This window comes from Triticum aestivum, chromosome 5A (assembly GCF_018294505.1).
Source record: "Triticum aestivum cultivar Chinese Spring chromosome 5A, IWGSC CS RefSeq v2.1, whole genome shotgun sequence".
In the NCBI taxonomy this organism is placed as follows: domain Eukaryota; kingdom Viridiplantae; phylum Streptophyta; class Magnoliopsida; order Poales; family Poaceae; genus Triticum; species Triticum aestivum.
The window spans coordinates 408,328,734-408,352,104 of NC_057806.1; the positions used below are offsets into that span (position 1 = coordinate 408,328,734).

General features: G+C 42.7%; 1 protein-coding gene across 1 annotated transcript; it reads left to right on the forward strand.

Annotated features, from left to right (window-relative positions):
- Nucleotides 1-13,453: 13,453 nt before the first annotated feature.
- Nucleotides 13,454-16,720, forward strand: LOC542770 (chromatin remodeling protein EBS). Its single transcript, XM_044525310.1, has 5 exons — nucleotides 13,454-13,668; nucleotides 13,757-14,099; nucleotides 14,203-14,271; nucleotides 15,607-15,745; nucleotides 16,349-16,720. Exons 1-5 carry the CDS (start codon nucleotides 13,596-13,598, stop codon nucleotides 16,373-16,375), a joined length of 651 nt encoding a protein of 216 aa, XP_044381245.1. The 5' UTR covers nucleotides 13,454-13,595; the 3' UTR covers nucleotides 16,376-16,720.
- Nucleotides 16,721-23,371: the final 6,651 nt, after the last annotated feature.

The following is a 23,371-nucleotide window of genomic DNA, read 5'->3' on the forward strand; positions in this document are numbered from 1 at the left end:
CGTCGCATCTGAAGCATATCATCTTTGCCGATAAAGGCAAAAGTCAGGTATTGGGTCTAGGTAAGGTTGCGATCACAAAGGATCGACACATGGACAAAGTCATGCTTGTTGAGTCCCTAGGATACAACCTTATGTCTGTCTCAATGCTTTGTGATCTTGATACGGTTGTTGTCTTTGGCAAGTATCGTTGTGTTGTGGTTATGGAAGTTGACAATTCCAAAGTCTTCGAAGGCTTTAGGAGAGGAGATCTGTATATTGTTGATTTCTCTACAGGACCACAACCAGCCGTGTGTCTACTTGCAAAAACTTCAGAAGGCTGGCTCTGGCATCAATGACTCGGTCATGCAGGCATGAGGAATGTGCACACGCTTGCGAAGAAGAAGCATGTCATTGGCATCAAGAATGTCAAATTCCTCAAGGATCACCTATGCGGAGCCTGTGAAGCTGAGAAGATGACAAAGGCCAAGCATCCAGCAAAGACTATCATGACCACCACTCGCCCATTTGAATTACTTCACATGGATCTCTTTGGTCCTAATCATTATTTTGCTGTTTCAAATGAAGCATCTCAATATGGCTTTGTTATTGTTGATGATTACTCTCGTTACACATGGGTACACCTTGTTACTTACAAACATGAAGTGCAGGAAGTCTTCAAACAGTTTTCCTCGAGGGCTTCAACCAAATTTGGTGTGAAGATCAAGCACATCAGAAGTGACAATGGCACTGAGTTCAAGAATTCTGGTCTCGATGACTATCTTGATGAACTTGGTATTACTCATGAGTTATCTGCTCCTTATACTCCTCAGCAGAACGGTGTCGTGGAGCGCAAGAACAGGACTCTTGCTGAGATGGCTCGCACTATGCTTGATGAATACAAAACGCCTCGTTGTTTCTGGACTGAGGCAATTGATACTACGCGCCACATCATCAACAGAGTATATCTTCACAAATTCTTCAAGAAGACTGCCTATGAACTCCTCATTGATAAGAAACCCAATGTAAGTTATTTCAAAGTCTTCGGCGCTAAATGTTGGATTAGAGATCCTCATCACAACTCAAAATTTGCACCGAAAGCATATGAAGGTTTTATGCTTGGTTACGGAAAGGACTCGCAGACCTATAGAGTCTTCAACAACGTTCTTCACAAGGTTGTTGAAACTATAGATGTGCGGTTCGATGAAACTAATGGCTCGCAAAGAGAGCACCTATCTACTGTGATAGATGAACCAACACCTGAGGAAACTATAAAGTTCAAGGCTACTAAGGATGTCATTCCCACTGAAGAATCTGCTGAAGAATTCATTCCAGAACATGAAGAACGTCGAGCTAATGCACCTGATGAAAATACTGAAGAAAATGGTGTTGAAGAGAATGCTGATCAAATTCTTCAACGACAACCAGCTCATCCTCGCATTGCAAAAGAAGTGCAAGTTGAAAAGATCATCAATGACATCAAAGCGCCAGGTCCTCTCACATGCTCAAAAGCTTCACATTTATCTAACTTTTGTGGGCACTATGCTTTTGTCTCTATTACAGAGCCCACTAAGGTAGATGAAGCATTTCTGGAGCTTGAGTGGATTCAGGCCATGCAAGAAGAATTACATCAGTTCGAGCTCAACAATGTCTGGGAACTGGTCAAACACCCAGATCCTCGCAAGCACAATATCATTGGCACAAAGTGGATCTACAGCAACAAGCAAGATGAAAATGGCCTTATGGTGAGGAATAAGGCACGGCTTGTAGCTCAAGGCTACACACAGGTTGAAGGAATTGATTTCGATGAAACTTTTGCACCTGTTGCTAGACTTGAGGCTATTCGCATATTACTTGCTTATGCTAACCATCATGATATCACTTTATATCAAATGGATGTGAAAAGTGCATTCCTTAATGGTAAGCTTGAGGAAGAAGTATATGTTGCTCAACCCCCAGGTTTTGAAGATTAAAAGAATCCTGACAAAGTCTTCAGACTCAAAAAGGCCCTTTATGGCCTCAAGCAGGCCCCACGGGCGTGGTATGATACCTTGAAGGAATTCCTCATGAAGAAAGGCTTCAAACCTGGTTCACTCGACCCTACTCTTTTCACTAAATCTTATGATGGTGAATTTTTTGTGTGCCAAATATATGTTGATGATATTATCTTTGGCTATACTGACCAACATTATAGCGATGAATTTGCCTATATGATGAGTGAAGAATATCAAATGTCTATGATGGGAGAGTTGAAATTCTTCTTAGGTCTTCAAATTCGTCAACATCGCAATGGCATATTCATATCCCAGTAGAAATACCTCAAGGATGTACTGAGGAAATTCGGCATGCAAGATTGCAAAGGCGTCAAAATTCCTATGCCCACAAATGACCATCTGTGCACTGATGAAAATGGTATTGACTTCGATCATAAGGTATACCGCTTCATGATTGGTTCTTTATTGTACTTATGTGCATCTAGGCCAGATATAATGCTTAGTGTTTGCATGTGTGCCCAATTTCAAGCTACACCGAAGGAATCACACCATAAGGCTGTGAAGCATATTCTTCGATATCTAGCTCACACACCGACACTTGGATTATGGTACCCCAAGGGCTCAGCTTTTGATCTCATTGGATATTCTGACTCTGACTATGCTGGTGATCGTGTGGACCGCAAGTCAACATCTGGTACATGTCATTTCCTCGGACGATCTTTGGTCTGTTGGTCCTCGAAGAAACAGAACTGCATGTCACTATCTACTGCTGAAGCTAAGTACATTGCCGCTGGTTCTTGCTATGCTCAATTGCTATGGATGAAGCAAACTCTCAAGGACTACGGCGTCAACATGAAGAATGTGTCTCTCTTCTATGACAATGAGAGTGCCATCAAGATTGCTCACAACCCAGTTCAGCACTCGAAGACAAAGCACATTCGGATTCGTCATCATTTTCTTCGTGATCATGTGTTGAAGGGCGACATTTCTATTGAGCATGTGAAGACTGAAGAACAGCTAGCCGATATCTTCACAAAGCCCTTGGATGAGAAGAGATTTAGCAAGTTGCGGTGTGAGCTAAATATCCTAGAATCTTCGAATGTTCTTTGAAAAGGACACTCATCCTAACACTTATGCAAAATTGATGACTTAGATGTGCAACACATGAAGAAACGTTTTTCTTCAATCAATGAAGAATAACACTCTTAGTGTGAAGAAATTAACGAATAATTTGATTCTCAGAACCCTACGATAATTGTACGCGGTGTCTGAAATCATCATTCTTATATGGTGGGTCACGCCACCACCAAAAGTTGAAATTCCTCAATTGATCATATTCTTCAACTTTGCACTGTCTTCACTATTTCCGTCATTTTTCTTCATTGGCTATATATATATATATATATATATATATATATATATAAGTTTATGTCCTCTACAACATTCACTTATTGCTAATTCTTTAAGTTGGTTTTTCTGCTAAGTGAATGTGATCGGACCCTTCCCCTCTATGCTATACTCAACCCAATCTGTTCACAAATTCTTCATGTGCGTTCTATTTGAAACTCGTTCAAAATCTTCACTGTGTCCTTGTCAGCTGAAGAAATTGTGAATGGAACTTTAAAACCTATCTTATCTAAATTTTCGGCTTTGCCGCTCAAACCGTTCCGCATCTCACGATACACTTATCCATTCACCCATGATCGCACACGATCTCCACCTCTCAGTACGTGGGTGACACATGTCAAGCGAATGAGAAGGGTCAGGGGCACGTTCGTCCAATTTCTTCGGGCGAGCAGTTTTTTACTGTGGCTATAAATACCCCTCCTTCCCTTCCTCACTTCTTTCACTCCACTCGATCTCTCTCCAGCTCGAGCTTCTCAAACCCTAGCGCCGCCGCTACTTCATCATCGCCGGTGAGGAAGAGCTTCACTGCCTTGACCTCGTCGCTGACGTACTCGCGCCGACCGCAGAAATCTTCACTCCGCCGCCGCCGTAGCCATCTTCCTCTGCCGAGTTAGGGCGTGGAAGATCTACACAGACGAACTTCACCTCTCCTCTTCACTGTTCATCGTGTTCTTCATCCAGGGTAATTAAAAGTTACTTTTACTGCCCTCTTTGATTCGAATGATTATATACAAAATCTTCAAAGGAGTTTTTTCTTCATATCTTCACACACTAAAACACCTCACAAGTCATCTGTTCTTAATTCGTTTCTCTAAGCATCATTTTTCTTCAAGATTCCTCAATTGTGTGGATCTTCGATCTATACAACTCTGGAACCTAAGACAAAGAACGCTTAGTGAAATTCTTCAAGACTCATCTGGTCAATTCCTCAAACTTGTTCTTTTTGAAAAACCTTCTGAGAATGCATATGACCTCTCCAAATTCCTCGCAACTATACTCTGTTCACAGGTACTCATGTCAGCTGCTGAATCACTAGGTTCTCATCAACTTAACTCATTTGCAGCGTTCCTCGAAGAAAAGTTGCATACTTCTTCAGAGAATTCAATTGTCCAAATTCCTCAACTAAAGAAAATGGCTGACGGTAAGAAGCCACAGAAAGGAGGAAAGAGGCCTGAGGTCAATACAGCGTTTGAGATCCCTGATGAAATATATGCTGGGTACTGCACACCTACTAAGGAAACCAAGAATGAGCACAAGGTGCGCATTCAGAAGATAGAGAGGAGATGGGCTAGAGAGTGGAGGGATTACAGATATGTCACCCCCAAGTACATGAAGAAATTCGCACTCAATCCTCCATGCCCAAGACCTCTATTGGCACCTGGTCAAATAGCTGATCCCACCAGCCTCAAGTGCGGTGAGGACTATCCTGACGAATGGGCCAAGCGCCAAGCCAAGTTGGCTAAGCAAGCCAGAGAAGCAGTGAGGAAATTCAATGAAGACTCTGCTGCTGCTGCCTCTGTTGAGGCCTCTGCTGTCAAGCCAAAGAAGGCTCGGTCAAAGAAGCCTGCGCGCAAGCCAAGTGCTTCACCAACAATGCCCTCAAGGCCAAGCTCCTCAGCAATGCCCTCACGACCAGAATCCTCAAAGCCCTCACGGCCAATTCCTCATGCTGCTCCTGCTCCCTCAAAATCCTCAGCTCCTCCAAAGTCCTCAGCTGTTCCAACAAAGTCCTCAGCACTTGTGCATCTTGCCTCGTGCCAAAGGACTGCAGGCATGTCCATTGCCTCAGGAGCTTCAGCTAGTTCCTCAGCTGCACCAACTTCCTCAATGGGACCCTCTCTACTGAAGACTAAGGCCACTGCTGGACGAGGTCCTCGTCCTATTCCTCAGAAGAAGCAGGTCGCCTTCCAAGTGCCGTCTGATGAAGATGAAGCTGATGATGATGAACTTGCAGAAATCATCAGAGATAGGCAAGTCAGGGCCGCTAGAGACAAAGGAACAGATGTGCCACTGCTTTTGGATCCCAAGTTGATCCTCGAATACATTGATGTTTGGCACAAGGCCCCGAACACTCTCATGCCTGATTTCAAGCTAACTCCTGGTCAAAGTCACGTGCTGACTCACTTCATACAAGAAGAGAAATGGAAATTTGAACATGGGAGGAGAGTGAAGAAAGTGTAGTACAATAAAGAGCGCTTTCTGAAGCAAAACATTCTGAAACTTTCACCTGAAGAACTTTTTGCTCTCCAATCAGAAATCAAGAAACTGAGTGATGAATTTGATCGCTATTATGCTGATTGGCTGGGAGCCAAAGTCAGATTTGTAGAGATAACAGAACAGTTCACCTCCAATATTGCAGCCCCAACGCAACAGGAAATTCCTCAGGCTGAAGCATCTGCTCAGCCTACTGAAGAAAATGCCAGCACCGCTGATGACAATCAGGCTGCTGAAGAAAACGTGAGTTCCAGGGCTGACGACCGCATTCCAGCCGCTGAAGAAATTGTCAGGGCACCCACTAGTGGTGCGCCTGGAGAAAATGAAGAAAATCAACCAGATTTCTCTGCTCCTCCTGCGCCTACACCAACTCCAATCCTTCCATCTGCATCAAATGTGAAGAAAACCAAGGCTGTGGAGCGTGCAGCAGTGAAGAAAAAGAAAGCATCAGCTGCTTCAGATTCTTCAGCTCCAAAGAAAATGAAGCCTATGACAAGTTCATTTGCTAATCCCATTGATGTTGTTCCCATCTCGACCAGGCCATCAAAGGACCTTGTTCCTTTTGGTGAAGAATATGAGGTCCCTAGCGGATCTGATAAAGAAAATTATTCTGCTGCTTCGTCAAAGAAGATTGATGAAGAAATTGAAGTGGATACGATCCCTTCAACACCTGTCATCTCCTCGCCCATGCCTCAGTTCACAGCTGAAGAGGCTGGCATTGAAGAAATGGAAGAGGAAGATGTGGACGTTGGCTGCTCCACACCAGTAATAAGTGATGAATTATGGGAAAGACAGCATCCAAACTCTCCAATGTTCACACCGTTGCAGCAAATACCTCAGTCGCCTGCACAAACTGTTCAAATGGGCTCTGAAGAAACTCACCCCACTTCATCTGTACATGAGGAAATTCCAGCCACTGGTGCTGAAGAAACTGCTGCTGCTGAACATCTGAAGACGTAGACTGCCACTAAAGAGGAACCAGAAATTCCTCAGCCTGAAGAACCTGAGATTGCGATTCCTGAGGTCGTGATGCAACTCACTGACACTCCTCTGCCCAAGCCAAAGGATCCATTCTCACGCAAGTAAAAGTTCAAGGCTGATGATTTCTTCGGCGAGCATGTATTCTTCGAAGACTACAACCCTTATAACTCTGCTTGCATTAGGAAGAGGCATTTCTGGACTGCTAGTCAAGCCAATTTCTATTCCTCCGTGCTGTTCAACAAAGAGAAAATCTTCTATCATGAGCATATTCCTCACGTGGATATGGAATCTCTGTCGTGCTTCGCACCAGTCCTCAGTGTTCTTCACGACGCTGGACTATTAAGCTTTTGCTCTAACATCTGCGATTGGAATGAAGAACTGATTCTTCAATTTTATGCAACGTTGCACATCACAGGAGATTCTGAAGATGTGAATTCATGGGTGCTAGACTGGATGTCTGAAAACACTCACTACACTGCACCAGCCTCTGAATTGCTTCGTGCCTTACCACTCAGTCCTCCCCTTGAAGAAGCTCGTTGCATCTACAGTGAACCTGAGCTTACAAATCACTACATGCAGGTGCTGATGAAACCTTTGAAGCCAGGTCAGACACCAAGAACCAAATTTCTCATGAAGGAATTGCTTTATGTGCCCAGAACTGTCTATCATACTCTTACGAGGACAATGAGTCCTATCAAAGGCCACGACTCATCTGATGAGGAAATTGTTGGCATCATGAAGAATCTGGTATTCAACATCGTTCATGGCATTCCTGTCAATTATCACGATTTCTTCATGAGGACTCTGGCAAATGTTGCACTATCTCCATTTGAGCTGAAGCCTTACGCACCTTGGATTATGAGATTCCTCAAGACAAGGTCTTCACTCCACTACAAAGCTGATTTTCAGAATCACCTCAGCTACCTGCCCCCCATTGAAGTCCTCAAGCAGACCTATTCCTCAGTTGATGGAAAGGGCAAGGCACCAGCTGTTATAGATGAAGGCATTCGTCTATTGGATGGTCAATTTTGCAAAGCTGCCTCTTATTCCACCAATGATGACTCTGCCACACATGACTCTGCCAATGCACCCAAGTCCACTCCTCAAGCCACTGCTCCGCGTGTGATGACTGGCAGTGAACTTCTGCTTAGTCTTCACCAAAAGGTGGATCGAAATCACAAATGGGTTAAGCGTCAGTTTGGTTCATTTCTTCACAATATGACTGCTACACACAATGCAGTGAAGAAAAACCATTACTACCTCCATCAAGTCTTCGGTCGCACCTGGGCAATCCTGTCACATCTGTATGATGAAGACGATCTGAAGAAAATGGGTCTCACGAAAGATTTTGACTGGTCTGCACCTCCACCGAAGAAATTCAAGAAGGTCAAGGTTCCTTCTCTGGTGGCCAGCTCATATTCTTCATCGCGCGTCACTGATGAAAATGAAGACTTGGACGACACTGTGGTAGGCCCTACTACAACAAACGACCCCAGCAACGCTGGCGCTCCTTCATCAACTTGATATTCTTCAGGAGCGTTAGTCCTCATATTCGATCCTTTTGGTCATTTGATGACAAAGGGGGAGAATTTTGAGTTAGTCTTCAAGCGGTTCTTTCTATATGGGCGTTTTTCTCAAGTTACAACTCTCGTTCTTTTGAGACTTTATTGGATTGAGTTGTAAACTTAAACCCGATGGTGCTCTGATACTCCTGATACGTTTTTCTGCATGCTTATTCCTCATTAATATTATTGCACGCATGCTGAATTACATCAGTCACCATATTTCATCATGCATTTCAAATTCTTCACTATTATATGTCAAATGCGTGTATGAATTACAAGATATAGGGGGAGATCTCCATGATTCAACTCTTCAAGTGTGCATTGCTTCAATAGCAAATTCCTCACTATGCACATCTTCAGGGGAGTTCTTCTATATCTTGCAATCAAATTCCTCAATACCAGTATTTACACTGCATATGTTTATCCCCGTTGAAAACTTAACCTATATTGTCATCAATCACCAAAAAGGGGGAGATTGTAAGTGCATCTAGTGCCCCTTAGTGATTTTGGTGTATTGAAGACTTATAGGTTAAGGGACTAATGTGTTTATGAGTGTACACAGGTCTATAAGTCTATGAGGAGTCTGATATTTACAGAGAAAGTCGACCCCTAAAAATGAAGTTCTTCGTCTGAAGACTTTGGTATTCTGAAGACTTTTTGAAGACTTTGAAAGTGAAGAAATTGGTGTGACCTTGAAGACTTGGTATTCATTCGAGGAACATGAAGCGTGAATACTTTTGTTTTCGTAGTTTCATTTTCTCTTTCTTGAGTCATAGGAAACACCGTACTGTTAAAGGGGGTCGAGGAAATACTAAGGAAAAATTTCCATGTGATGCTCAACTCAAAATCCTATACCTACCAATCCCTTCGAGTGAAGCCATTGGAAATAGCATACAGTCTAGTCATATTCTTCAGTGACAGAGACGAAGTTCTTCTGGTCTCTGAGGATTTTGTTCTGACTGAAGAGTTAGGAATTCGCCAGTGCGGATTGCCTACACAGTGAGGAACATGATAGCCCTAAGGATTTTGCTACTCAAAATTCCGACCGTTGTTGTGCTATGCGCCAGCTGTCCCAAAATATTTATCCACCTAACGGTCATATCATTGAAGAGCATTTATGTCTTATCATGTCAGGCTGCTCCCTAGGCTATAAATAGCCGCCCCTACAACCACTAGCTGGTTGGCTGCTCCGAGAGAAACTGACACTTGTCATTTGAGAGCAACCCATCCTTCGAGGACTTTGAGCGAAAATCATCAAGTGAGGAAAAACCCAAAACCCAAACACCTACAAACCCCAAGTGATTGAGCATCACTGAAGAGATTGATCCTGCGTGGATCTGATGCTTGTTACCTTTGAAGACTATGCTTCTTCCAGATGGTTAGGCGTCATGGTCTAGAGCATCCAAGAGGAATTGTGGATCGCCGAGTGACCAAGTCTGTGAAGGTTCGGAAGTCACCTGAAGACTTACCACGAGTGATTGGACGAGGTCTGTGTGACCTTAGTTCAAGGAGAATATGGTGAGGACTGGGTGTCCTGAGCTGCGTGTTCAGGACCGGGTGTCCGGGACTGTGTGTCCTCGAGTTTAAATACTCAGCCGCTCCAACCAGACGTACAACTGAGACAGCAGTTGGAACTGGTCTACCAAATCATTGTCTTCACCAAGCTTACTGGTTCTAATTCCTCAACTCTTTCATTTCCTCATAACTGTGTTGTGTGCTTGTTCATATCTGTGTTTGAAGACTTTGACTGAAGACTTTTTCAATTTCCTCAGTTCAATTTCTTCAGTCTGTTTGTCTTCATCTTGTGCTATCCTGTGCTAACACTTCCTGTACTCTGTGCCTGTCTTCATTTCATCATGATGACTATGCTTGTATTCTGTTATGTTTACTTTTGAGTACTTATTCCGCTGCTAGTAGTTCTTCACTAAGGAATTTCCTCACCAGCAAATTCCTCAGTGAAGAATTTCATAAAAATCGCCTATTCACCCCCCCCTAGTCGATATAACGCACTTTCAATTGGTATCAGAGCAAGGTACTCCCTTATTCTATGTGATTTTGGTTTAACCGCCTGGAGTTTAGTTATGTCGACCGCAGGTATGATCAAGGTCTCTGCTAGGTGTCCTACCTTCGATGGGACGGACTACCCCTACTGTAAGAATAAGATGCGAATGCATCTTGAGGCAATTGATAACGATCTCTAGTATGTTGTGGAAAATGGTGAAGAATTTCCTCACCGGCAAATAGCCCTAAGGAATTTCCTCACCGGCAAATTCCTCAGTGAAGAATTTCATAAAAATCACCTATTCACCCCCCTCTAGTCGATATAACGCACTTTCACTAACTCATTAGTCACATTGCTTGCAAGGCTTATCATGATGTGCATTACCGAGAGGGCCCAAAGATACCTCTCCGATACTCGGAGTGACAAATCCTAATCTCGATCTATTCCAACCCAACAAACACCTTCGGAGACACTTGTAGAGCATCTTTATAGTCACCCCGTTATGTCGTGACGTTTGATAGCACACAAGGTGTTTCTCCGGTATTCGGGAGTTGCATAATCTCATAGTCAAAGGAATATGTATAAGTCATGAAGAAAGCAATAGCAATAAAACTTAATGATCATTATGCTAAGATAACGAATGAGTCTTGTCCATCACATCATTCTCCTAATGATGTGATCATGTTCATTAAATGAGAACACATCTCTATGGTTAGGAAACTTAACCATCTTTGATTAATGACCTGGTCTAATAGAGGCTTACTAGGGACACGATGTTTTGTCTATGTGTCCACACATGTATCAAGTTTCCGATTAATACAATTCTAGCATGAATAATAAATATTTATCATGATATAAGGAAATATAAAATAACAACTTTATTATTGCCTCTAGGGCATATTTCCTTCAACTACAACATCCTTTAATTAAATCATCACTGCCATAAAATCAACGCTACATTTTGTGTTATTGTCCTTAGGGCATCTCCAATGGCAACCCGCAAATTTCGTCCTACATCCGTCCGCGGGCAGAGGGGACCAGTCCGCCGACACAGATGCGGGAGGCCGCCATCTAATCGTATCATGTATATGTCCACAGTAAATTTAAATTCAAATGTACTCCGATCCACACAGCGCACTGGATCGCATGCCCGATCACAACTAAAAAAAGCAAATATGCTTAGTTTTTTACATTCCCTAATGCAAAAAGAACATCAGTCCAACAGTCCATGCATTTCTGCCCTACTGGACCGGCAATCCCGGCCGCTGCTCCCCGATCAAGGAGATGCCATCGCCGCCGCGTAGGCAGCCTCCTCCTCTGTATCCGCGTCCGCCTCCGCCACGTCCTCATAGTCCGCCGCCGCCAACTCATCTTTCTGCCGCTGCAACATCTGGTAGCGGACAAATTGCATGTTTATTCTTGCATTGGCATCCAAAGAGTTGACATTCAAGGTCAACATCTTGGCGTCCTCTCCATTGGCGGCGATCTTCACCCTTTCTTCCTCGAGCATGGCCTTCGTGTCTTTGATCATGGTCCTCCTCTCTTCGAGCTTGAGCTTCTTGTCTGTTGCCTCCATCAACAGTTTGAACTTCTCCGCCTTCTTCTCCTCCTTGATGTCTGAGCGCCTCATGCATGCCTACTCCTTCGCCAAGATGTCCTCGAACCTCCCCGTCAGCTTGGTCGCCACACCTTCTCGCTTTGCCCTCTCCTCCTCCCACTTCTCCCCCCTGAAATTTTTTCTAACCTTCTTCAGTGGTTCTTGGGTTGGGTCGATAGGGTCATCGGTTTCTTACTCATTAGCTTGGGTGGCGGTCTTGGCAATGAAAAGGTTCCACTTTGGTTACCCACAACCATATGTGAATGTTCCTCCAAAAGGTTGTGTCCTTTTGCTCTGTGCCATGGATCGGATCAATGCTAGTGGCCAACCATGTATCACACAACAGCTCGCCCTCTCACATGTTGAAGCTTTCTCCTCTACCCTTCTTCTTCGGATCGTCGGCTATATCATCCGGACCATCATCGTCGTCCTCCTCCTCCCCCTCCTACTGTTGCTCTCTGGTGGCCCAATGTTGTTGTTGTTGTGTGCCATCGCCGGTTTGGGTGTAGGACTGCTGCGTGGTCGTCTAGGTGTAGGACTGCTGCTGGTGGTAGTTGCCGGACTAGGTGGGATCCGAATCTTCCACCTGCACTTCCTCATAGTCCCCTCCTCCTCTCTTGCCTCCGTCGTGGATGATGTCGAGCATCTCACTGTCCGCGTCGTACGACGGCTCCCCCGCTCTAGGCATTGCAGCGAACAACGTGCGGCACCCATCTGCTCCCCGCCTGCCGTCCGCGCCCGAACGAGCTGCAGCGAAGAATACTCGGAGAAGAGCGGCGCCGCGTTAACGTCGACGATGTAAGGCACCGTACCAACGGGGGTTCCGACCTACTTGACGGCGTAGTAGTATGGAGGCTTGTAAGATTTTGGCCATGGCGCCGTTTGTATTGTGGGCGCGCCCGTTTGGCGACGTCCGCCACGGCAGCGCTGACCGCCTCGTCTGCCACGACCTCCACGGCCATCGCCACCACCAGACCCACCAGTGGCCAACCGCTTCTTGAGCTTCTCCTCCATTGCGGCCTTCGCTTTCAAGCGGCGGGTTTGCCGCGTTGCCGAGCTGATCTTCCGGGCGAACGTGATGCACGTATCCTCCGACACCTCCGCCGGCTCCATCTCCGACAGGTTCTCTGACGTTCCATACGTCGGTGGCGGAAGGAAAAAGAGGATGGGAGAAAAGAGAGGGAATTGGGCGGAGAGTGACGGGGAATGAAAGAAGAGAAATTAAGGATTTTGGCACGAAAACAATGCGTGATGCTACAAAAGCGTGGACTCCGCTTTTCTTTTGGGTTGGCCAGACGGATAAAGAAGGACGTTTCTCATGTCCGGACTTCCGCAAAGTCCTCCACATTTGTCTCTGATTTGTGAGAAAAATCATATCCGGACCGCGTCGCAGACCGATACAGGACCTCACTAGATGACTTCCACGATCTGGACAGCATGGTTCGAACGCACGGGGGAAATTTGCGGGTCGACGGGAGATGCCCTTAGTGGCCACCCACAAACCGACGTGAGGGTCAAGCGTGGACTAAACGCGACATCCGTCTTTCGTGGAGTGCTCTGTCCATAGTTTCGAGAAATGGGAAAGGCAAAATTCACAGTCCAAATGACGGAGAAGACGCCAAACCAAACCTGCTCCAATCGGACGGCGGAGGATGCCAGGACGCCACTTGGATTCAAACCTCCATTTCACATTTTCACTGCTCCCCCACGAAATCCCTAGACTACCCCTGCCCTCCCGGGTCTCCTCCTCCCTGGGCGGAACGGAGCTGTGGCCAACCACACCCCTCCCCCCTCCCCCCTTCCCGTCCTTCCCCCAGCTCAGCTTCCTAGGGTTTCCTCCCGATCCAACCCCGACCTCCATGGCCAAGACCAAGCAGGGCAAGAGGGACATCGACTCCTACACCATCAGGGGCACCACCAAGGTCGTCCGAGGTACGTGCTCTCCTTGATGCTGCTGCTGCATCGCCATTTCCGCCAAGATTTGGTCTTTGTTTGACGACCCTGCTTTCCTGATGCGAAGTCGGGGATTGCGTGCTGATGCGGCCGTCGGACACGGACAACGCGCCCTACGTGGCCCGGGTGGAGAGCCTGGAGTCGGACGGTCGGGGGAGCGTGCGGGTGCGGGTCCGCTGGTACTACCGGCCGGAGGAGTCCAAGGGCGGCCGCCGGCAGTTCCACGGGGCCAAAGAGCTCTTCCTCTCCGACCACTTCGACACGCAGAGCGCACACACCATCGAGGGCAAGTGCATCGTTCACTCCTTCAAGAACTACACCAAGCTCGACAACGTCGGCCCGGAGGACTTCTTCTGCCGATTCGAGTACAAGGCGGCCACCGGAGCGTTCACCCCCGACCGTGTCGCCGTGTATGTGCTGCGTGCCCTGCCTTCCGCTAGCTGTCGCTCGATTTGCAATGCATTGTGGGGCTGGCTGTCGTATGGTGGTCTCATTTGGGATTTTTGTGTTTAGGTACTGTAAGTGCGAGATGCCGTACAACCCAGATGACCTCATGGTGCAATGCGAGGGATGCAAAGACTGGTAAATCTCTGATAAAAATGAATTCTTCTTGTCAGAGTTTACCCAGCTGATGTTGTCGGTTTGGTGGTTATATGGCCAAGAGATAGCATCAGCAACTAGCTGCCTTGCATTCACATGCTGCATTCAGCTTATCCAGCTTATATCTTTTTTTTTTGCCGTGCATGACAAATTAGTTTACCTTGCGTTTGGGTATTTTCATTGGAAAGCCAAGTTAAATTGTGGTATGACATCTTTTGGTTAGGACTGAAGATAGTCAAGTGCAATTGATGAACTTCTAAGGTTTCTTACAGCCTGATGCTCCACATTCTTATGCTTTGCAGTTCTCAAAGATATGCAGTTTACACTGATGTCACATTCGTAGGTTTCATAAGATATGTGATTCAAAAGAACAGTTTTGTCTCATGTCTGCGAAAGGGCCGTCTCTCTTGGAAAATTCAGCAATCTCTTTGTTCTGTGTCTCATGCTCTGTTTCAGCATGTGCATTGTGCTTTTGCTTGGTTGTTTGAGAAATAGCTGCCTTGAAAGTATTGAGCTGGCTCTGATACGGTGATGCCATCTCCCTGTGGAATACTTGGGAAGTGCATATTGGATGTTTCTTTGGTGTTTATAAATTTGCATACTTTGACCTTTTTCCAACTTCGAAAGATGTTTGAACTACATAAATACGCAAGTGTTTTGGACATACCATGTCAGAGTTTGGAAATCAGTATTGCACACAAGCACAGCATTCATTGTTTTGATTTTTAGAGCATATCTTTTTTTTTCAATCCTAAAAATGATTATATATGGTTAAAGCATTGTATCTCATCCTTATATTTGTTACAAGGACCAAGGAGCACCTTACCTACAGAAGTACAGAGTATCATCTCAAGGAACACAGTGTTGCATATTTATTAATCTATAAAGATGCAACACAAAAGAGATGTTTGTTGTTTATTACTTCAGAAAAAGATGCAAAGAGCAGAACATATGTTTGTCCTTTCCTTCTAGTTTCTGACTTAAAGGTTGCCTGTTTTGGATTATTAATTCCTTGCCTCCTATAAGAGTATTTGCTACAACTAGTTTCGCATTGCAGTTCTCTCTTATCTGATCACCAATCATGTTAAATGTCTCTTAACACTTATTTCCTACTTTCTATATATAGGCATGGCATGTGCCCTTTATATTTGCATACAGAACATTCAGCAACAAATTGCTACTCCCTCCATTCCATAATAACTGTCGTGGTTTTAGTTCAAACAGAGGGAGTATTTAGTACTGTGCTGCTTCATTTCTGCTACTGTTGACCTTCTTTATTCACATGTTTATTCAGTATGTACCTTTGAACCTGTGCAGGTTCCATCCAACCTGTATGGGAATGACCATTGAGCAGGCCAAAAAGTTGGATACTTTCCTGTGTGCGGATTGTGCTAAAGAAAATGGTGCAAAGAGGCCTTCAAATTCATACCCGAGTTCACCAAGTTCTGATTCTAAGGTCAGTGATTTTTTGTTCCTTTTTCTTGACAGTATTGTTTATTAATTTTCTGCTTGTAGATAGCTTTATACCTTTATCTTGTTGAATTTAATTTCAAGAATTTCATTTCCAAAAGTTGGTGATGCTTGCCTTTGTTCCTTCAATATTCCTAGGAAAATGTTTGGTGTTTGACTAAACAAGTACTCATGTATAGTTAAAATTTGCTGTCATGAGTTCTTTGAGTCCATGCATGTGTATAGTACTTTGTCAAGAACCTTATTATATTGTGTTTGCAGAACATTAGTTAGTCCCTTGCCAAGCAGCCTTACATATGCTGGCAATCTTAAATAGGCCGTTATGGTAAGAATAATTGTTCTTTGGTTAGCAAAACAAGTTAGGACCTTAAAGTGACATTCTGATATTATCTTCGAATAACTGAATGCGCTAAGCTGCTATCAGCAGTGATTAGGATCTTTGTGAACACAGGCTATTGTCACCCATTAGCATGATCTCAGTTCATGTATTTCATGGTGAAGATGAGCTTAATATAAGATATAGCTTTTTTTTAGTATTATTCAGCACATTCTTTTCTATCCCTCTTTAATTTTGGCCCATCAACTGCAGGTTGAGCCGAAAAGGCGGAAATGGTAATCGCTTCAACAAAAACCATCCCCGGTGAGGAGATGCACTGTTTATGGCGTCAGCCCTCCATTGCTGGTGCAGAAAAAAACGTGGCGTTGTACAGTGCATGAGATGAGCTAGGCTATTTAACTGTAGGATTGAAATTATGTTTGCTGCTGTATCTCGGGAGCGTTTCCTGCAATCTAGGTATCGGCGAGAAGGAAATCGGGAATTGTACTGTCATTTGCTCTTGTCAAAGTAGCCCTTGTGTGTGAATTAACTTGTTCCCTGCAGGAAACGTTCCCGTTTCCTGTGTGAATGATGATGATGAGCTTGACTGTTGTAGTTTCATAATTTAGATGTGTCAGAGTCTTATGAACTGGTGACCATGACGACATGTTTATGTTGTTTCAATAATTCTGCAATAATCCGTGCTACATACTTTTGTAGGGATTGTTTATTCCCAAGTTGCCTGAAATTTTATTAAATGTTAGGAGCCTTCATAAATCGTTAGATCAACAATTAAATCATCATTGTAAATGCCCCATTTCATATACTCCCTCTATCCATATATATATAGGGTCTAGTGCGTTTTTTGAGACTAACCTAATACATTTTTCAAGACTAACTTTGATCATATGTTAGAGCAATAATATATAACATGCAAGTTACATAGAGCATACCATCAAATTCATACGTGAAAGGAACATCTAATGATATAATTTTCACATTATACATCTCATATACTATTATTAATCATATCAATAGTCAAAGAGCAGTCTCGAAAAACGGATTAGGCCCTATATATGGATGGAGGGAGTATAACATACAAGTGAAATTGCACACATTCAACATTAAACTTTGTGGATTGGAATTGTGTGCGTAGTTTTCTATGAGGGAAGGAACTACTAGTTTATGTACACACATAATTCTGGGTTACTGAATAGAATTGCAAGTAGAAGAGTGTCGGTGTGATGAGTTTTTGCTATTATGCGAGGGTGAGGAAGATAGTATGCGCACAAGAGAGGTGACATCATGTTATATATGAAGTCTCAATATGGCCAACAAATATATAATCGGGAATTACCCGTCGGAACCTCGGTCTAAGCGCACCCACATTGATAAAATATCTAGGCCGTGTACAGGAATTTTGAAGAAATTTTATAAGAAAAATTCCTTTGAAGCCATTTAGTTTGTAGGGATATATTCCTATTCCTACGTAGGACATGAACCAATCTTCATGTTTCAAAGAAAAAAAAATATTAGCCTAGACCCAATGAAAAAGTTGCTATCCTATGAATCAAATGGTATATCTTTTTCTATAGAATTTGACATGCGTGTCATCTCACTTTCTATGATTTTTCACTTCTCATTATATTTCTATCATATGAACGAAAGAACACCTTCAAAGTTATTAAAAGAAGTCAAACAATTCTGAAACTATTTTGGAATAAACATGATCTAGTGTTATACTCGCATATAAAGTTTCGTGAAGGCATGACTTACGTGGTTTCCTGTGCCAAAAAAAATTCAGTTCTATGTACAAGTTACTATTCAAGTATTTTGAAGTTGTAATTTTGTTTATTTCTCATACAGGAACACAAAAGTCATTTCTCCGAGCAAACTTCATACAAGTAGAACACTCGACCATGTTCAGCACAAAAAAGTTCCAGAATTGTTTATTTTTTAAAAGTTTTTAGAGGTGTGCGCCTAGAACAATATGTCCCAAAAATGTGCGTCCCATATGCGATATTGCAATAAAGAAGCAATATTACATATATATCATAAGGGAATGTCTAGGGCACATCTAGATGTGCCCAACTTATTGCACATCTAAGTGAGTGAATCAAGCATGAAGAGAAAAAGAAAAAAGAAAAATAAAATATCCACACGAATCTCAACATAAGATCAATGATATAGGATTTAGATGTGCAATACTTATGGCACATCTAGATGTGCTTTAACAAAACTGATATCATAAAGCTCATCAAACAAGTTGATAATCTCATTGAAGGTAACTTTGTAGCTATTTTCTTCATCCTTGAGGCATAGCAAACTGAAAAGACAACAAATATAGGTACTAAATAAAACTATTACCTTGTGTATAACTGTAATGATACCATCATAGGTTCTAAATTTGGGTGCTTCGTTAGGTATAACTACAGTGAATGACGGGCTCTGGTACGACACAACGGCAACCGACAAGATCCAATTTCGCAACACATGTATTATCATCTAGGAAAAAAATCATCATTCAAGTTTAGGAAGGCATTCAAGGCAATATCAATAAAATGAAAAAAAAATTTACTAACATAAGAGGGGCGATAGAGATGTTTAACAATGTTGTAATACAAAAAGTATTACTTGGACTAAAAATCTAATGAACATATTGGTTATCAATCAAGAGTGAACCGACTATGTTCGAAGGAAGTCTAAACCCGGTTCTTTTGACCAAACCATGCAGGACTTGTGGAATGTTGGCTACACATTCGTCAGTAAATGTACCAACACCTGATTTCGTAGGTCGTAATAATCCTACACATGCATTATATCTGACCATCATGAAGGGCTCATATCTAAAAGTACACATGAATAGTGAATGTAACTGGTAGTCCATATTCGTTATCATGCCACATACGCATAAACATTTAAATCAAAAATACAAACAAAATTGCTGTATAGAGGTACGAATTGTTGGCAATGTGGAACATGAAAGGGTGGCCACAAAATTGTAATTGTAATTTGTTTGGTTTTTTGGAACTCCACTTGGTATTATGCGACACCGTCTAAAAAAATCATCATTCTAGCCGAGAATTGCGGCTTGTAAAGCAATTTCCAGGTGGTACAAAATACTTCTAATTTTTAATACGTCCTTCTGTAATGGATTTTTTCCCCAAACATTCGACAAGGGAAGAGGATCGAGTATATTGATTGTTCTATCAAGTAGATAAACAATGAAGAGAGTGAAGGGGTCCATCGTGCAATATGGCAACAAAATTTTCACCAAGTAGGCTTTAGAAATACAAAAAACGAATGGCATAAACGGACATAAGAAGCATTCTTACCAACTTGCACCCTGAGACGTTAAAGCACATCTCAGGCTAACAACTAAAAAGTTCTGCAATGATGTAGTGTTGGACATCAAATGCTAAACGGAGTTTTGGGTCTCGCATGGAGTCATTCAGTATCATCTTATAGGGAAGTAAAACATTATTAAAATATTTGATAGTAATTACATGTGATTGCCACCTTATGAGATATAATTAAAAAATTACAAGTAAAATAGTTGTTATGAGATTGCAATAACTTATAGAAAACATAAGGTTCATATAGTGATACATAGTGTCTTTGCTGAAAGAACATGCGGGCTATAGATTCACCGCTATGGATATTAACATTTTTAGCATGGCGGATTAAATGGTACAGACGCGCTTCAGTTTGCCAAAGACACTCTATATCACTATATGGATAACACTTTTCTATAAGTTGTTACAATTTCACAACACTTACTTTACTTGCAATTTTTTACTTATACTTCAGAAAGCGACAACCACATGTCATTGCTATCGTAAATTCTAATAATGTTTAACACCTCTCTCAGATGATACTAGATGACTCCATGTGGGATCCAAAACTCCGTTTAGCATTTTATGTCCAGCACTACATCATTGTTAACCTAGGATGTGTTGTAGTGTCTCAGCTTGGAAGTTGGTAAGAATGATTCCCATGTCCTTTATGTCATTTGTTTTCGTATTTCTAGAGCCTACTTAGTATAGATTTTGTTCCCGTATTGCACGACCGACTGCTTCATTCTCTTCGTGTTTGACCTACTTGAGAGAACAATCCCTATAGTCAATCCTCTTCGCTTACCGAATGTGTGGGACAAAATCCATTCTAGAAGGATGTATTAAAAATCTAAATTAATTTGTTCCACCTTAACATTGCTTTACAAGCCAAAATTCCTGGCTGGAATGATGATGTTTATAGATGGCGTCCAATCCTATCAGATGTAGTTCCAAGAAACCCAAACTAGCTAAAACCTTAACATTACAATTATTTGGCCATCATTTAATGTTCCACATAGCTAACAATTCAACCTCTATACACAATTATGTCTGTTTTTTGGGTTTAAAGTTTATGCGCATGTGGCATGGTAATGAATGTGGACGAGCAGTTGTCCCGGTGTTGTACTCTCCATTCACCATTCATGTGTACTTTTAGATGAGTCCTTCATGACAGTCATATACAATGCACACGCAGGACGATGACAACCTACAGAATCCGGTGTTGGTACACTTGCTGATATACAAGGCAAATGGACATAGCCATGATTTGATCAAGAAAACTGGATATACTTAAAAAAAATACTAGGACAATGCACGTGCCTTGCAATGGAATATAAATATTCTAGTATGTTAGCTCGTGATCTACGTATCTATATTAATGTGATTGTGTAAATAAATGTTTATCAATCCTGTCCATGATTGTGTAAATAAATGCTTATAAAATCCGGTCCATAATTGTGTACATAAATGTTTATCAAATCATACCTGTGATTGTGCAAATAAATGTTTGGTAAGTAAATCTAAGATGATAATTGGTGCGACTGTGCAGAAGGTAAGTAAATTAAGACGATTGATTAGCGTATGAAGAAGGTGTGAGAAAAAGGTGTGGTGGGACTAAAAAAATCGGTTGGACGAAAAAAAAATCAATGAAGGGACGTAATGGCAGGGCGGAGAATAAGTTGATGAAAATAAACACTACCTTATATATATATATAGTATAGATGATTGCCCGCGTGTTGCAACGGGAGTATAAACACTCTAGTTGATTAGCCCATGTATGTATGTGCAAATGAACGGACATTGTTTATTATCTAAGATCTAAGGACAAATGCAAAATCATACATGCACAAGTTTTTTTTTATTGATATGCATAAGTGTTCACAGCTGATTTTGTCTGGGATTTGAAAACATTACCAATTACAATAATATTTGGATGTTTTCAAATCTGATTTTGTCTGGGATTTGAAAACATTACCCAAAATCATATCTCTGCGTCGTTTTTTGTTCGATGGCAATGGACGGGCATTCAACTAGCAGCTAGCAGATCGATTGATCAATATGGTCTGCGAATGGTCTGCGGTGGACGGTGGCGCCTGGCGATGTGGTCTGCGAAAACCCTAGCAGCGAGCAGATCGACTGATCGATATGAGTGCGGCGCTCACAAACAGGACAACCATACCAAAAATTTCCAGCCTCGAGCTTCCACTCTTCCCTAATGGGCTAATACCTGAATGGGCCGTTCTTCTGCGCTTCAAGTGCTAATGATATAAATTCTCAAAAAAAAAAAAACTGCTAATGAGATACTCCCTCCAAGTTACTCTAAATTTGACCTTGGAAAAAATAGTCTAGTCCCTGCATGTTCTCACAGTCTCACGGGTGAAGAAACTGCGCGTTGAAATTCAGGTCGTTGGAGGCACCTACGTGCGCATACTGTGTTATTTTAGATGGAACACTCGTATTTCATTAAGACACGGCTAAATCGCCGGTTACAGCATGGGTTATATCATCAGGATAATTTACAGCATGGATTTCATTGGTTAGACTCTCCATCAACTAAACCTGCACCAATAGCAGCCAGCACATGCGCTGGCTTGTTACAAACACGTGGCGTGTATACAACCATAGTCTGGATAAATTGTGTGGCAAGATTCACCTTAAGCTCTTTGAACATTTGGCCAAGGGAAGACACGCCGTACATATCCGATGACACAACTTGTTATAGCACTAGACAATCAGTCTTAAAATGTACTCTGCCCACCCCCATTTGAATAGCCCAGTTAACAGGGGTGCAAAGGGACACTATCTTAACGTGTAAAGCATTGGAAATTGATTGGGATGAGCCTGCTGCGGCAAAAAGGACTTCATGGAAGGCATCTCTGCATATTAGTCCCCATCCACTGTATCCATTGTGTTCTGAAAAAGCTCCATCAATATTAATTTTAACAAAATATGATGGTGGTGGCTTCCAAGAACTATGGCTTGCTTGAGAAACCGACTTCTTGTTCAGGAACACATTCCACTCATTCACATGAAAACGAACGGCATATTGGAATTCTTCTATCGTGGCTTTGCGTTCTCCATGATTTCCATGGTTTCTCTCATGCCACCAAGACCAAAGGAGAGCAATGGTAAGCATCCTTTGTTCCTCTGAAAGCTGCAAGATAGCATATACTACTTCCTTTGCGGAAATTTGCTGTGACAATTTCACTCTCACCTCTTCCAGCATCAACGCTCGCCATCTGTGTTTCATCCATTTGCATTTTAGAAAAAGGTGCCCTCCATCTTCGAACAACTGGCCGCAAACAGCACACCGTGTATCAAGCTCTACACCCCTTCTACTGATATTCATATATATTGGGTGACTATTGTGCGCAAATCTCCACAAGAAATGATGCACCTTAGGAGGACAATTTTGTTTCCAAATAGCTTTGAACATTTCAGAATCTCGTTCTTCATATGACGAGCTGGCACCTTGCTGTTTGTTAGCCTCCCTTTTTAACATGGTCACATGTGCTTTATATGCCGATTTGACAGAGAAAATGCCCTTATCAAGATGCCAGGCTAAGAAATCATGCGCTTGATCATGGACTGGGATGCTCATAATGTATGGCACATCATCCTGATGGAAACAACCTTCGACGAGAGCTCGGTCCCAGTAACCCGTATCCGGATCAATTAACTCGCAAACTCTAGTGAGGAGGCTATGTCCACGTGGTGCAGAAGGCCGCCGAGTCATTCCCCTAGGAATCCATGGATCCTCCCAAATCCGATAGTACCAGTATGATATGATCCTCATGCTCAGCTTAGCAGAGAACACACATTTGGCATCGAACATTTTCGGAAGTTCAACATCTTTATTTTATCTTCATGAGTCGGACACACTTATTCACTGAAGTTACCCACAGGAGTGCAAAAATGAGGTGTGAATCTCCAAATCAGCATGCAGCTAGAACAATAGCAA